Source organism: Meleagris gallopavo, chromosome 3 (assembly GCF_905368555.1).
Source record: "Meleagris gallopavo chromosome 3, MGAL_WU_HG_1.1, whole genome shotgun sequence".
Lineage (NCBI taxonomy): Eukaryota > Metazoa > Chordata > Aves > Galliformes > Phasianidae > Meleagris > Meleagris gallopavo.
In genome coordinates, this window is record NC_139406.1 from 6,219,014 (window position 1) to 6,233,290 (window position 14,277).

General features: G+C 37.9%; 1 protein-coding gene across 2 annotated transcripts in view; it reads right to left on the reverse strand.

Moving 5' to 3' along the window:
• CDKAL1 (CDKAL1 threonylcarbamoyladenosine tRNA methylthiotransferase) overlaps positions 1 to 14,277 on the reverse strand; it is a 367,634-nt gene that overhangs the window by 246,538 nt on the left and 106,819 nt on the right. For both annotated transcript variants that reach the window (XM_085220113.1, XM_085220114.1), the window contains 2 exons: positions 8,349 to 8,445; positions 1,986 to 2,034 (listed from right to left, as the gene is read on the reverse strand). In XM_085220113.1, coding sequence (XP_085076239.1) covers positions 1,986 to 2,034; positions 8,349 to 8,445 — 146 coding nt within the window. The remainder of the gene's footprint in view (positions 1 to 1,985; positions 2,035 to 8,348; positions 8,446 to 14,277) is intronic.

The window sequence follows — 14,277 nt, forward strand, 5'->3', positions numbered from 1 at the left end:
TTACTAATCTATTGCCAGCTCTCAAGTCAAAATTTATATTTAATCTACTGTCTCACACCACACATTCCTCTGCCTCCTCAAGATAACCTGGGCCTCAGAAGTTATTACTGATGTCATAGGCTTTAGAAGACAGGGGGCTACATTTCATTTGGTTTGACATACACTTATGTAAACCCCTACCATGGATTTATTTTACAGTATAAAGCATTCTTAATTGCCTTGTTAAGCACTGTATTTTACTTCACTTAGATAATGAAAGTTCCAAGTTAGAATCATTTATGATCCGTGGGGACAAAGAGCTTCAAATTCTTCTTTTTTCATGGAAGGTGATTTCCAGGTCCACAAATGTATGCATTATCTTTAAACAAATTGAAATGGACAAAAAAATAAGAAGTAGAAGCTTCTAGTTTTAATAGTTAGCCTTTGAAAAAGCAAAGCTTTATCATGCCTTATGACTACTGTCAATTTGTCACCTCTCTTTCAAATTGAAATTTTGGTTTTGTTCATTTTTTTTCAGAAATCCTGTGTTCCATTGTCTTCTGAGAAATCCCTGAAGGAATTGGCACCATGCATGGAATTCAGCAGCCCACTCATTCCGTTTTGTTCAGATCACTTACACTAAGCTAGAAAGAAGCATTAATCTTACCCAACAGCTACACTTTAATTTAAAGCTTATGTGTCAATTAAAATTATGCTACGTTATTGCCCAGAACTTCATCAATATCTAAAATGAAACATTAAAATCAATTCAATGAAAAACGTAATTTTTGGAATTGCTTCTAGATCGATTGTCTTCTTTCCTGTCATAAAATATTCAATCACAATAATCTGGGAAGCTACGTTATCAAAAAAGCAGTAATGTTATGAATCTGTATAAATATTACAAAGCACATTTCTGTAAAGGGAGGGCATACTGACTCAGGTTATCTTCTTAATCCCTTAAGAATAAATGCAATTCAGGAAAATTTGACAGGGATATGAAATACTGTGCTGCTGCAAAAATCACACATTGTGAAGAACACCATGATGCTTCTGAGGAAATAACTGTGCACATTTAGTATGAGTACACTAAATAGGTTTCTTCTACAATAAGCTGAATGAAAAAAAAAAATTTTTGCAAAAATTTTGGAGTACATAGAGTCCATGTTTCATTTCTGAAAGCACTCAAAGTACTGAAAAATCTTACTAGAAGCCTTGCAACACAGCATTGTTTCTTAACAGAAACTTTTTCCTAAGTTTTTTTACACTGTTTTTTACATGTTCATGTTGTACTTCAAAACAAGATACTCCAGCATTAAAGTTACAAGGCAACATATTGTAGAACAGACACTTGTTTATATTCCAAGTACAGCCAATTAAACTAAAGCCTGTAATTTAAAACTTCAAGGAACAGTAATTTTTATGGCCTGATAAGTAATGGAGACAAACTTAGGTAACCCAGACAGATCCAGACAAATGTATTTATTTAATAGCAAATGTTTACTGGTCAGACTGCAGAAACAATACTGCCTTTCCCCCTTTCACTGCAAAGCACTATATGTACACACACACTAATGCAGCTAAAGAGTACAAGGAACACAGTTACAAAAGAACATTAAACCAGAGGATAATTTATCTGTTCTGCTGAGGAAAGCTCAGGGAAGTGAGCCAAAGTATCTGTAAAAAAGAAAACAGGAGAGGACCAAACATAGGAAAGTGGAGATAGAGCACTGAATTAAGATGGAACAGAAACTTCAAGCAATACTCTACATCCACCTACACTGATTAAACTCAAATGGGCTCCTGAAGTCCTCAGGAGCCACCAAGCTCCTACCAGAAAATCTCTGTAATTACTACTAAGCACAGATGGCACAGCACAGCACTGTCCAAGCATTTAGTTAGAAGAGAAAGCAAAGATTAGTTCAGTAAAGAACATAACAGCATTTCTGCTAGCTAATGCTTACATCTTACAGACCAGCCGCAAGTATTTCAAGTGTAGTGCTTACCTTTAATAGTTTCCTCCACAACTTCTACTACACGATCTATCTGCTGAACCTAAAAAAAGTCAGAAGGTCAACATCTAAGTAACGAGAAATTGGACTTTCTTTACATAGCTCTCCCTTCAAAAATGTGATCCTCTGATTAAGTGGAAGCAAACTTTGGGGCTACATTTTTAGCCATTTCTTTTCTGTGCATCTTGTTTCTTCTGTCGGACTCCCAAAAGAAATTTTAAAACTCACCGCCTGGCTTAAACCAAGTTCTGTTCTCAAAAATAGCAGCCCATGAGTTCGGCCAAAATCACCAAAAGGATACAAGAGAGGTACTCTGCAGGGGCTCCTAGTGAGAGACACCTTCAAGCCTTAACTACTGCTTGCATCCAACTGGCTGCTGCGAGGCTGCAGTCACTTGGGCAGCTCCATCAGCTTCCAGACCACAACAGCAGAAGGGAGAGAATACTGTAAGAAGCTGAGGATACTATAAGGCAGGGGAGAAAAATAACAAGGAAGTATTGCAGGGAAAAGACATGAGAAGAAACTAAAAATATTGCTCTCATGGTTAAGAGAACAAGATGCTGCCCTGGACTTACTGCAGTCAGTGTTGGGGAATGGAAGGAAAAGCCTTGATGTTCTTCATAAGACAGAGTGATATTTCACAAACAAGACAAATTTTGTCTCTAACAAAGACAACAAATTTATATTTTGGTTTTATATTTGCCTAAATATACCCATAAAGATTCAATTATTTCTGATTAGATATTCTTTAAACAAAGTTAATGATCTATACACCAGACCAGTATGTAAAGTAGAAAGAAACAGCATTAACACTGTAAGATTACACACTCACATTCTAAAACTTGAGCTTTTTCCTACAACTTTCAACCAAAGCATAGCCTACAGATTTTATGCAACATCTACAAGATATCTGTATTTAAGTTTACATATAATACAGGAAAACAAAATGCAGAAAGTCCTACTTAGTACATTTAAATTAGTTCAGAATCCTTTCCACAACACTGACTCTAAAATACTATCTATCTCAGTATATAATATAAAATTATATTTAATATGACTTCTGCACTCATTTCCTTGGAGGTTTTCATTTGACTTGTTTGAAAAGCACAAAAGTACAAGTTGCACAGACTTCAACAGCAAAAACCTGGTTCTTCAGCAAAGTTCCTTGAAACTTGTATAATTTGCATCAAAGCTACTGAGTCTCTGTGCCCATAAAGCACTGTGCTTGTCATTTTCTGTAAACAAATAGCTGCACAATCATCTCTATTTCACATCTATTTTCCATTCAGCCTAAAAACTGCTTAAAAAAAGATCATCTGTAGTTGCTGTAGTTGCTGTCTGATCCACAGTTCCACATGGAAGTCAATGGGAGTCTATTCCTTTTCTTGTCTGGGTGTTAGGTCAAGTCCATGTTAAATTATTTTTTTTCTTTTGAAATACAGTCTTTTCAAAACACAAATCTCTGCCACTTCAGATTTCTAAATATAATATATTGATTATGAATTCTAAACAATCAGTTATTCAAAATATCACTAATATTGGCATTTTGATGTTCTTATATACTACCTATATTTACACCCTTTTCTGAATTGCAAGCATTCATATTATGGACATACGTTTATATAAAAGCCTTCATAAATAAAGCACATATGCAAGTATTTTTGTGAAACATGCACATACTTCCATACTTGTATATATGGAGGCTGCTCCAAAAGCAATACCTTCTATTTTATTATGCTGGCCCACAATATCTGAGTAGATATCAGTCGTATGGCAGGCAGTGAGGTGATGGTACATTTCAGCAGTAGCAAAAGCAACACCTCCCCTGAGGCAGACTTTTATATGCACAGCATACAGGCTTTTATTCATTAATGGCAAAAATGTGTAACTATTGGTGGTGACTGTGTTGAAAAATAGTGTTTTTGTAGCTGATAATTTTCTCTACCAAACAGTGTTATTGTGATCTTCGTATCTGTTGTAGTTTCCATAAAAATAAACAGGAGGCATTACTTTTGGAGCAACCCACTACATCTCTTTTATATATATACAGATGCAAGTTGTTGTGTTTTTTTTTTAAATATGACTAAGACACACATGGATTTTTCTGTTTAATCTTAAAAGAGCAACTTAAAAGCAGAACTGTATACATTTATAATTATAAGCATAGACATATATCACGGTCTCTGCCAAATACACTGTCTAAAATATTATTGTCACATCTTGATCCTAAACTGTTTAAGTCCATAATTATTGTAAAACAAAAGAAATCTCCATGGTTCAAAACCTGAACCACCTCTGTAATTATTTTCTGTATTCTACATCTGGGGAATTTTTGCACAGCCCTGAACCCCCCATTAAATAAAGACAGGGAAAAACAGTGTGTCGTACTTTCATTTTATTGGATAAATTAAATTATTCTCAATATGCCTATCAGGAAGACAGTTCATGAAAGTAATTAAAATTATTCATCTCGGAGATAATAAGAACTGCAACAAGGAATGGATGCTTATTCTGTCTTATGTGTTATTTCCCACATTACGCATTTTTCATTTGAAATTACTGGAAACTGTTTGGTCAAAGTGCGTAAGTGCTAAAATGAAAATAATGAATGCTTTCAAACATCATGTTAAATATCTCAGTAAAAGTGGAGCGAGAAAAGGGAAGTGTTCTGGGCAATCCTATTTGGGGAGCGGGAGGGGGAACAAACAGGAAAATTAAGAAAAAGGAAACACCACAAAGTAGTGAATTTCTTTGGTTATGCAGACAGCCATAACCACATCTCCACATCTCACTGATCTTACAGAGTACTCTCTTCAGAAATGAATGGCAGCAAAAGTATCCATAAACCTTCCTGAGCAGGGACTCAATCATGTCTCCAACAGGCATTAAGAAGCATGGAGACAAAGCTCTTCTTGATGCATGAAGGACACAGACACCACTCCTCAACATTTCTCTGCAGCGAGTCCAAACCATCTGAACCATCAGTGCTGACAAAAAGGTACCTCACTGCTGGATGCAGCACACTGTAGTGTAGTGCTGGATATGGCACTACATCTATCTCTGCAAATTGCACATTCTTTTTCTAGTACAGGCATCCACACAGAGGACTTTTTGCCCATTATATACGGTTCTCCATTAGGATTTGGGTAGAACAAAAGCAAAAGACTGACTGGAGCAGAGCTGAGCAGGAATACAGGGGGAACAAAGACAGATGCAGAAATCTGGGCTGAGCTGGATGTAGAACAGAGGCAGGGGTATGGCCCAAGGGATGAAGAGGTAGCCAAAGCAGGAAACCAGCCGGAGAAAAAGCAAAGAAGAGCCTTATAATAAAGCACGACGCCTCAGTAGAAAAAAAAATCAGGAAAAATCTTTGAGCCTTTCTCATGCAATCTAAGTTAGGCATTAGTACAGCTCAGAAATTACATTTACACAACTCTCAGGGTCAGAAGGAAAACATGAGGTGATCCATGCTGGGGCTGAAGCTACGGACAGCTGCTGAACACTCAGACACAAACCAGTCACATTCCAAACCACTCACCTCTCCATTTACCCCCATGCTTCTGGGAGACAAGCCCCAAACTCTCTGAGTGAGCTCCAGCAATTAGTAGGAGACTACACAAACCTACACGCTGTCTGCCTGTCATCAGAGAAGGTCCCCCAGCTCCCTTTGTACTGTCATTATCACATTCAACAGATGACTGCTAGATGTAAACAGCTCACAGACATGCTTGTAATGTGCTGTGTTTGTGATGTCTCATCAGGTGATTTGTGAGTGCAGTCACGCAAATTCTTCCAAGTGCTCAAGCATGATCTGAGTGGTCTTACAAGCAGAATTAGCACTGTGGAACTGTTTCGCAAGACAAACTGGAAAAGAAAAGATCCAGTAATCTCTGAATACACTTAAGTGAGCGGCTGCATATTTAGCAGCTATTTTGTACTAGACAGAAATCAGTGAATCTCAGAACAACCCTATCTAGAAAAGTGCAACCAGGAACCTAACAAGCAGATCAGAGAAACTCTTTCCAACAGTCTCTTCAAGAAAGCACCAAGAGTGTGCGAAGACACTGCACTGTCATGTGGGAAAACAAAGCAGTAGGACCTTGTCCAAGACTTAGTACAATAAAGACTTTTTTTCAGTTTAATATGCTCATTAAATTAAGGACAGAAGCGTTCTGTGGGTCAATAGATTCGAACCAATCTCCTTCTGAAGTTATATGACCAGGAGAAATGATCTTCAGATGTCCCTTACAAGGGTCTTTCCTGAATGTCCCACTGCACTTCTCTCAGAGGCTGCAGCTATTAAAAAATAGAGTGGTATTTAGACAAAGCAATTCATGAAAGTCCAATACTTTCTGAGAGACACACACTGCTTTTCAATGGATCTGCGACGTGGGCACCTAAGGCACCACAGAAACATTATTTGGTCCCTGCTGTGCCACAAAAGAAGCTGCAGAATCATCTGGTCCAAGTATGTATTGCAAAAGAAATAGGAATGTTTAAGGCTTCCCAGCAATCTCCATGATAAATGAAAAGGTATTCATATTCTCACCTCTTACTACAATCCAAAATTAACTTTGAAGGAGTTGGCTGCAGAACACATATTTACAGCAGATGCACATTGCTCCCTGCCAGCTGCTACAGCGCTGATGCTTTTGGGAGTCATGCCAGTGCCTTTTACATGACAACTCTTTTGGTCCCATTTTAAGAGGATTAAATCCTCCAAAGTAAACATTTCAATTCCTTCAGAAAATACCTTTTAATATCAGACTTCAACTTTTTCTACCTCAGAAGAGAGCACCTATCAGGTGATAAAAAGAAAATACGGATGAGGATGAGAACAGGCCATGGGAAGGGGGCCAGCAGTACCTTGCCTGCACAGAGAGAGGCTGCTGCAGATGCAATCAATATCTGGACTCAACTGCTTGTGAACATCCTGAGACCAAACATAAACATCATAACTGCCTACAGTAAAACAGCATTTATTCTCCACCTGATACATGGAATCACATCCAGGCCAAAGGATCTTGACAGGTTCATTTTATAGCCAGAAAAGATACTTTTTATCTCTGTCTTCATGCATATAGGTATCTTCACATTCATTTTAATGAACAATCACAGGTCACAAAAACCCATAAAAACCATTCACCTTTTTATTTTCCTTTCCCATCCCGCTGCACAAAGTTGGTATTTTAGAGATAAAAAAGCACCACAGTTTCCTTGCACACAGTGCCATGGACATGTTGTTTCTTCATACACTGTCATCTGTATACACCAATGTACCATTTTACACACCTTGAGTACCATTTCTGGGCAGTGAGTTAATTTATAGGCAATAATGTATCTAAAAATGCAGCTGGAAAAAAAAGATACAACATTTTGAGTGATGGCAGTTATGAAAGTGAATTCTTTGGAATGTTTTGTTGCTGTTCCTTTAAATTCTTAGTTCCTACCAGATTTCATCACACTGAAGTGGAAATATGTTGACCGTTCCATGTTCTTAGCACATGAAAGACGATGTACAATCATCTACTCTAATTTAACATAATAAAAGACAACTTCACTCTATAATTCATACATTGAATCCAATGACAGTGTTCCAACTCAAACATACATTTTACGAATTAATCTAGTTTTGATCTAAAGCCTTAAACAATGAAGAATCTTTTCTACCTTATGCTTTGTCTCCCTGATTTTCAGGAAGATCCTACAGAGGTGATTCAATTAGATGGCATTACTTCATTTCAAAGGATACTGAAAGCACTAGCTGAATTATGACAGAGATCTCAGGTTATTTTTTCAAGGCAGAACTTGGTTACTGTCTAACAGCTCAGTCACTGATGGATTTACTCCTCAAATTTAAACAGAATGATCATTTTCTTTTGTCATTCTGGTTAAAAGAATGATGTAAAAAGAAATAAACAAAAAAGAAAAAAACACAAAAACATCAAACCTTCAGCTGTGCCCCTGTGACATCTGCTCAAGTGCTTTGCCAGTCTTTCACTGATTTTACTACAGGGTGTATTCTTTTTTTTATATCTTCATGTGAATAAACTGTGATATTTTAAACAACGTCGCAACGGCTGTTTTCACCTCCCTTACGGCTACAAATGGCACTGAAACTCATTTCTGTCAAGAGCATCCATTTCCTTTGACCCCTCAGCCTACAACCAGAGCAAATAACTGTGGGTGTAAAAAGGCGTAAGTGCTTTATAATGAAAGCAGACAACCAGAGGTACTAAGTTTCTCTACTGCTTTTTTGAGGAGAAAGTCAACCAGTCAACTAAATTTATACTAATGCTATTGGCCTATGAAAACACTTACCAAAATCTTCTGTTTCTAATCAATAAAGATACATACCCCTATAATACTCAAGCCTTTGAGGTAATCCTGACGAGGTTGGGCCTGTGGAACACAGCCTGCTAGAACCACTTTCTTGTTCGCTTCGTGGGCTTTCCTAAAGAAAAAAGACAGGCTGCATGTTAAGATTCTGCAAACTAATTTTCAGTACTTCTCAGTTTTATAACAGACATATTGTGGTTGCAACAAGAAAGCAGTCAGAACGAGAACATTCTCAAATCAGAAGCGGTTTGTACGTATGTGAACATCAGAAACAAAACACTACAACAAAAGAGCTCTACACCATGGTTTACGATACAACACGTGGTCAGTTTGTGGAGTATCTACAGAGAACATCAGCATTACACCCTGGATAGCAGTACCACTTCAAAAGCCCTAATCAGAGGTACTTTCTAATTGCCACAATGACAACAAAGAATCTTATTAAGTAAGACGGGAGAGAGATAGTGAGTGTGACTCAAGAGAAGTTATGCAGAATACAAGTGATATTCTATGCAGATAGGACCCACTAGTTCATCTTTGCCAATCAGTTGACCAGAATTACAAGGAGAGCATTAAACTAGCTTCCGTGGGGGCAGAAGACAGAGATCTGAGCAGCAACAAAGACTCATGCATTGTTGATGCATTAGAAATCAAGAAAAGACTTCAGAAATGCCATGTAGGAATTAGGGCTTCCTCCTCTCAAAAGGTAGCAGGACCAGCAGCCAGGGTGAAGCAATTCTCTAACGATGCTCACAGCATGGGCAACAAACTAGAGGAGTTGGAAGTCATATTGTAGTTTTCCAGCTGCATGATAACTGCTATCACAGAAATGTGGTGGGATGACTCATAACAACTGATGCAAGGGAGGAGAGGTGATGGAGTTGATCTCTATGTAATAGGAAGGATTGACTGCTTGGAGCTGTTGTGGAAAAATCACAAGGGACTCTTTATCAGGGAGTGCTATGACAGGATAAAGGGTAACAGCATTAAGCTCAAAGAGGGTAGATTTAGATTAGATATTAGAAAGAAAATCTTTACTCAGAAGGTGGCGAGGAACTGAAACAGGTGCCCAGAGGTGTTGTGTATTCCTCATCCCTGGGGTACTCGAGGCCAGGTTAGATGGGGCTTTGGGCAACCTGAGCTGGTGGAGATGTCCCTGCCCAGGGAGACAGGTGGGGTTGGTGCTAGATAACCTTTAAGGTCCCCCTCCAATTCACGCTATTCTGTGAGTTTAGAATTATGTGCAAAACAGTACAGAAGTGACTAATTGTAGCAGAGGTCTGACACGTCAATTGCTCCAAGAACTGCCATTCACAGTCGCGTGTCTTATCACAACCTGCCAGATTTCTGCCTAACTGGAATCTCTTAAATCCAGTTTTCTCCAGCAATATGCAAACTAATTAGTGTTTACTGTTACGTCAAAATAGTTAAGTCCTATGATAGCATTTTTCAGAAAAATTCTCTTATTCAAAATACTCAATTACTTATATGATTGTATACTCTTGGGCTTGTTTGAGCAGCCTGCAAGCTGAATGCAGCAGAGAAAGTGATGTTCAAAACACACAACAAAGATTCCACACTGAATACCTGGAAATCTCCAGCAGATGCTAATTTAATGAAGGAAAAAATTAAAAGCTGGACTGGTACTACAAATAGTTATGCTACTGAGTCACAATTTTCACTTTGCAATCATAATACGGAAAATTTTATTTACAAATTATAACTCAGATGAAAAAAGAAATCTCATATGAATACAGGAACCATAATAATATAGATCACAGGTTATCTTGCCAAATGTCTTGTGTTAGCAGCTGCACTAAAAATGAGGTATTTCAAAGGAACAAATTAAATACACTATAAACAGATAAGTGTGAATTAACATGAAAGTGTATGACACCTATTACCTTGAATCTAATATAAATGCAGTAAACATATCTACAAAATTATCCATTTATTTCAAAAGAAATTTCAGGAAATTTCAGATATTCATCATACAGAGTCTCACTGATCCTCTACTTGCATGCTATGATATTCAATATAAATGCAAATCCTTCAATGTATCCACAGAAATTTTATCAAGGAAGAAAACTACAATGAAATGCTAATTTAGCACATTTCTTAAGCAAGCAATCTAGTAATTTTTCTCTAAAAACAGCCATCTTTTTATTTCAATGGCAAATATTTAAGGTTTATGAAAAAACTTCAATAGAGGTCACCTACTTCTACAAGTTTAAAAAAAAACATCTACCTCATGCATTACCTAAAAATGTCACATACCACAGTGTGACACTCCACTAGCTGAGGAAAAAAATCACTACTTACATGGTCTAACAGACTCAACCTAATGCCTCAAGGCAAAACAGTAAGACCTGTCTCCAGCAAACACTGCACACATCCCTAGGCAGCTGTGCATCTGGTGTAACCTGCTGCTAGCAACCATCTCCTCCATTTACTTGAAAGTCTGCAAGCACTACAGAGGAAAAAGCTTTTATTCAAGTCTTTTTATCTAAGGGAAAAAAAAACAGTATTTCCCTCGACAAATTAAATGGCATTTTAATGTTATTTCATAGCTTTAACATTTTGCCTTTTCTTCTGGGACTACAACTGGAGCTAGGGGGTAGAAAGTTAAACAGATTATTCTTCCTAATAAGAACTGCACTCATTTAACTGTTTCTTAAAGTTGTACAGGTCTCTAAAGAATAAAGAATTTTGTACAATGAGTTTTTTTTTGCTTTAAAGTGCAATTAAACAGAAACGTTAGAACTAAATTTCCAATCGTAGTCAATTTTCATTGCATCCATCATACAGTGAACAGCGTATGAATTCCACCACACAGGATAAACCACTATAAGGAAATTATGAAAATGTTGGTGTCATTTTTTTCAAGAAACCACTTCTTAAAACATGCACTAGTGCCATTTGCTACCTCCTTTTAACATCATTTAATGAGCTCTGTTCCTCTTCTTATTATTATTAACAAAAGCTGATAAAAACTATTCTTTAGAAATCTAGTTAGCACAGCAACTGTATTAGAAAAGCTTTTATCCTTCAAAAATCATGAATAGTAATGAGAATATCTCATGGAACTTAGTAGAGACATGAATAAACATATCCTCTCTTTCAGACACCTTTCATGTTTTTCAGTTACGTGATCCTTACCTTGAACTTCCAATTTAACTGCATCAGCATGTATTTGCTAGCACCATATTCTCCTCTAAAAATTACTTGCAAGTCATATAATATGAAGACAAATTTAATCAGAGCAATTCTGTTTTGAAGAAAAGAATTATTCTAGCTAATTCCAAAGTAAAGGTGTGGAACGGAAACAAATGAGGAAAAAACAGAGGTATGAGAACAGTAAACAGTGCAGTAGAAAAGTTGCAAGAGATCAGCAGTGCATTCACAGATTATCCTTCGCTGGAACTCACAGAATCACAGAGGTTGGAAGGGACCTCAAGAGGTCACTGAGTCCAACCCCAATGCCAACAGGTTCCCTACAACAGGTCACACAGGTAGGCATCCAGACGAGTCTTGAATATCTCTACAGAAGGAGATTCCACAGCCTCTCTCGGCCATCTTTTTCAGTGGTTTCAATGTTCTATCACTCTTACCAGAAAGATGTTCTTCTGCGTGTTTGTATGGAACTTCCTATGTTTAAGTTCTAGTCCACTGCTCCTTGCCCTATCACTTCTCATCACCGTGAAGAGCCCGGCCTCATCTATTTGCCTCTCACTTCTTTTTAGGTATTAATAAGCATTAACCACATCCCCCCTCAGTCTGCTTTTCCCCAGGCTGAACAGACCCAGGTTACTCAGCCTTTCCTCACACACGAGATGCTCCAGGCCCCTAATCATCTTTGTGGCCTTCTGCTGGACTCCTTCCAAGAGATCTCTCTCTTTTTTGAACTCAGGAGCCCAGAACTGGACATAGTATTCTAAACCTGGCTTAACCAGGGCTGAGTAGAGGAGGAGAATCACCTCCTCAACCTGCCAGCCACACTGTTTTAATGCACCCCACGATACCACTGGCCTCCTTGGCCACAAGGGCATACTGCATGGTTAACCTGATGTCCACCAAAACGCTTAGGTCCTTCTCTGCAGATCTTCCATTGCATTTTTCTCCACCAAAATTAACTGCTGGTGAAATTAAATAATGAAGAGCTGTTTTAACAATGAGTAGAATAATAGAATAATAGCCAAATACAAGTCAGAGAAGGAAAGAGGACTCTTTAGCAAAAGCAATAAATTAGCAGGAAAAGTCCTTTACAGTAAGCTTATTAAGCTTTATGCTGATGGTAGTGAAAAATCGTAAAATAATAAGAGAAATTATTTGTACGAAGAAGTACAATGGGAAATATCTTTGTTCTCTGAAACAAAAGTGGAAAGGCAGATGACTACTGACTCTATCATTAAGTAATTTATTTTATGGCAATTAGTTACTTCTACCAAACGCAGTTTCTCCTCACTCCTGACCCCGATTACAGTGCCAGCATAAAACTGGCAACCTTCAGTTTAAGGTGAGTAGAGTTAAGTGAACTCGTGCAATTAACCTATATAGTCTGCTCATGTCATTCTCATGTCTTTCTACCACTCAAAATCCACATTACTTCTTACCAAGTATTCCTAGAAGTTGTGAAGGCGTAAATCAGCAGGAAGTTTGTGCCTAAAAAGCTCCAAAGACATGCATGAAATAATGTATGGAAAAGTTTTGCTAAGACAGCTCTCTGGCTTTCTACAGTATGATCTGGGTATATCGTGAGATAAATCTGCCAAAGGTTATAAAAGTAAAACAGGAGGATACTACTTCCCAGACGGTAGAAATGATGATGTGATGTCTCTGGGGAAAAACAAATGCTATTTGGCTAAAGATTCATTTCTGTGAGAGATCTTCCAACTGTCTCATCTGTTGAATTAATCAGTAGGAAGCTGTAAGTTCTAAGGAGAGTGCAACACCACTGGAATTAAAAGATGGTGCCTGCATAGCATCTGGAATAAATTCCTGAAAATCCATAAGATCACATGGCTACTCTCTGTTTGAGAAATTCTGAACAGTAACTGTGATGCTACAGGCATTGAGCCAATCTAATGCTTCGTTACTACCCAAAGGCTTGCTTCCCATCTTTGCTGTCAGCTGCTACCTTCCTCCAACTCCAGTGCATCCTCTTTCCCATTTCTGGCTCTCTAGATTCACTCTCCCTTTGCTCCAAGCTCCGCATCTCACTGGACCCTTCCACGGTCCTCATTTAACTCACAGTTACAGGAGACAGCTATGGAGTTGGCTGCACATTTATTTTTATTTTAATTCAGCTTAATCAGCTCACACAAGAGGGGCAGCACTAGAGCCACAAGGATGGTAAAGGGAAAGTTGTTGGGAAGAAAGCAGAAAAAGAGGGACATGGGAACTCCTCGATTTGTCTACACTGAGCTTGATGTGTTCTGTGTAACATTCCAGTTGGGTGGCAAGACACTGAATGGTATAGGTGAACAAAAAGCAAGAAGGATGTAAGAAATTCTCATACAAGTTGTGCTTTCTAGTTTAGGGGCAGACCCATAAACAAAGTAGCTTAGAAAATAAGAGGAAAACTTGTGAATACTATGAATTTGAGTACTGTTGAAATTATCTTCTAAGAATGGTTCAAATCTACTTAAGTCTGTCAGCTTCCTTGTACATCTCCACAGTCACCAAAGAATTGCTACATTTTGCGGGGCATATGAAGGCCTCAAGATCACTTGAGCATGTTGATACTCATTATCTAAGTTAACTAAATTGCTTTTGAGTACTAATTTCTAGCAAAGCAACCGTTCAGTTACTGTGCTGCATATCCTGAATTGTTTCCTTTGGCAAAAACTATCATGTAACACTTAAATAATCCAGGTGAAAAATAAGTTGCAAATCCCTTCAGTCGCTCCTCATAGGGCAGATTCTCCAAGCCCTTCACAAGCCTTGT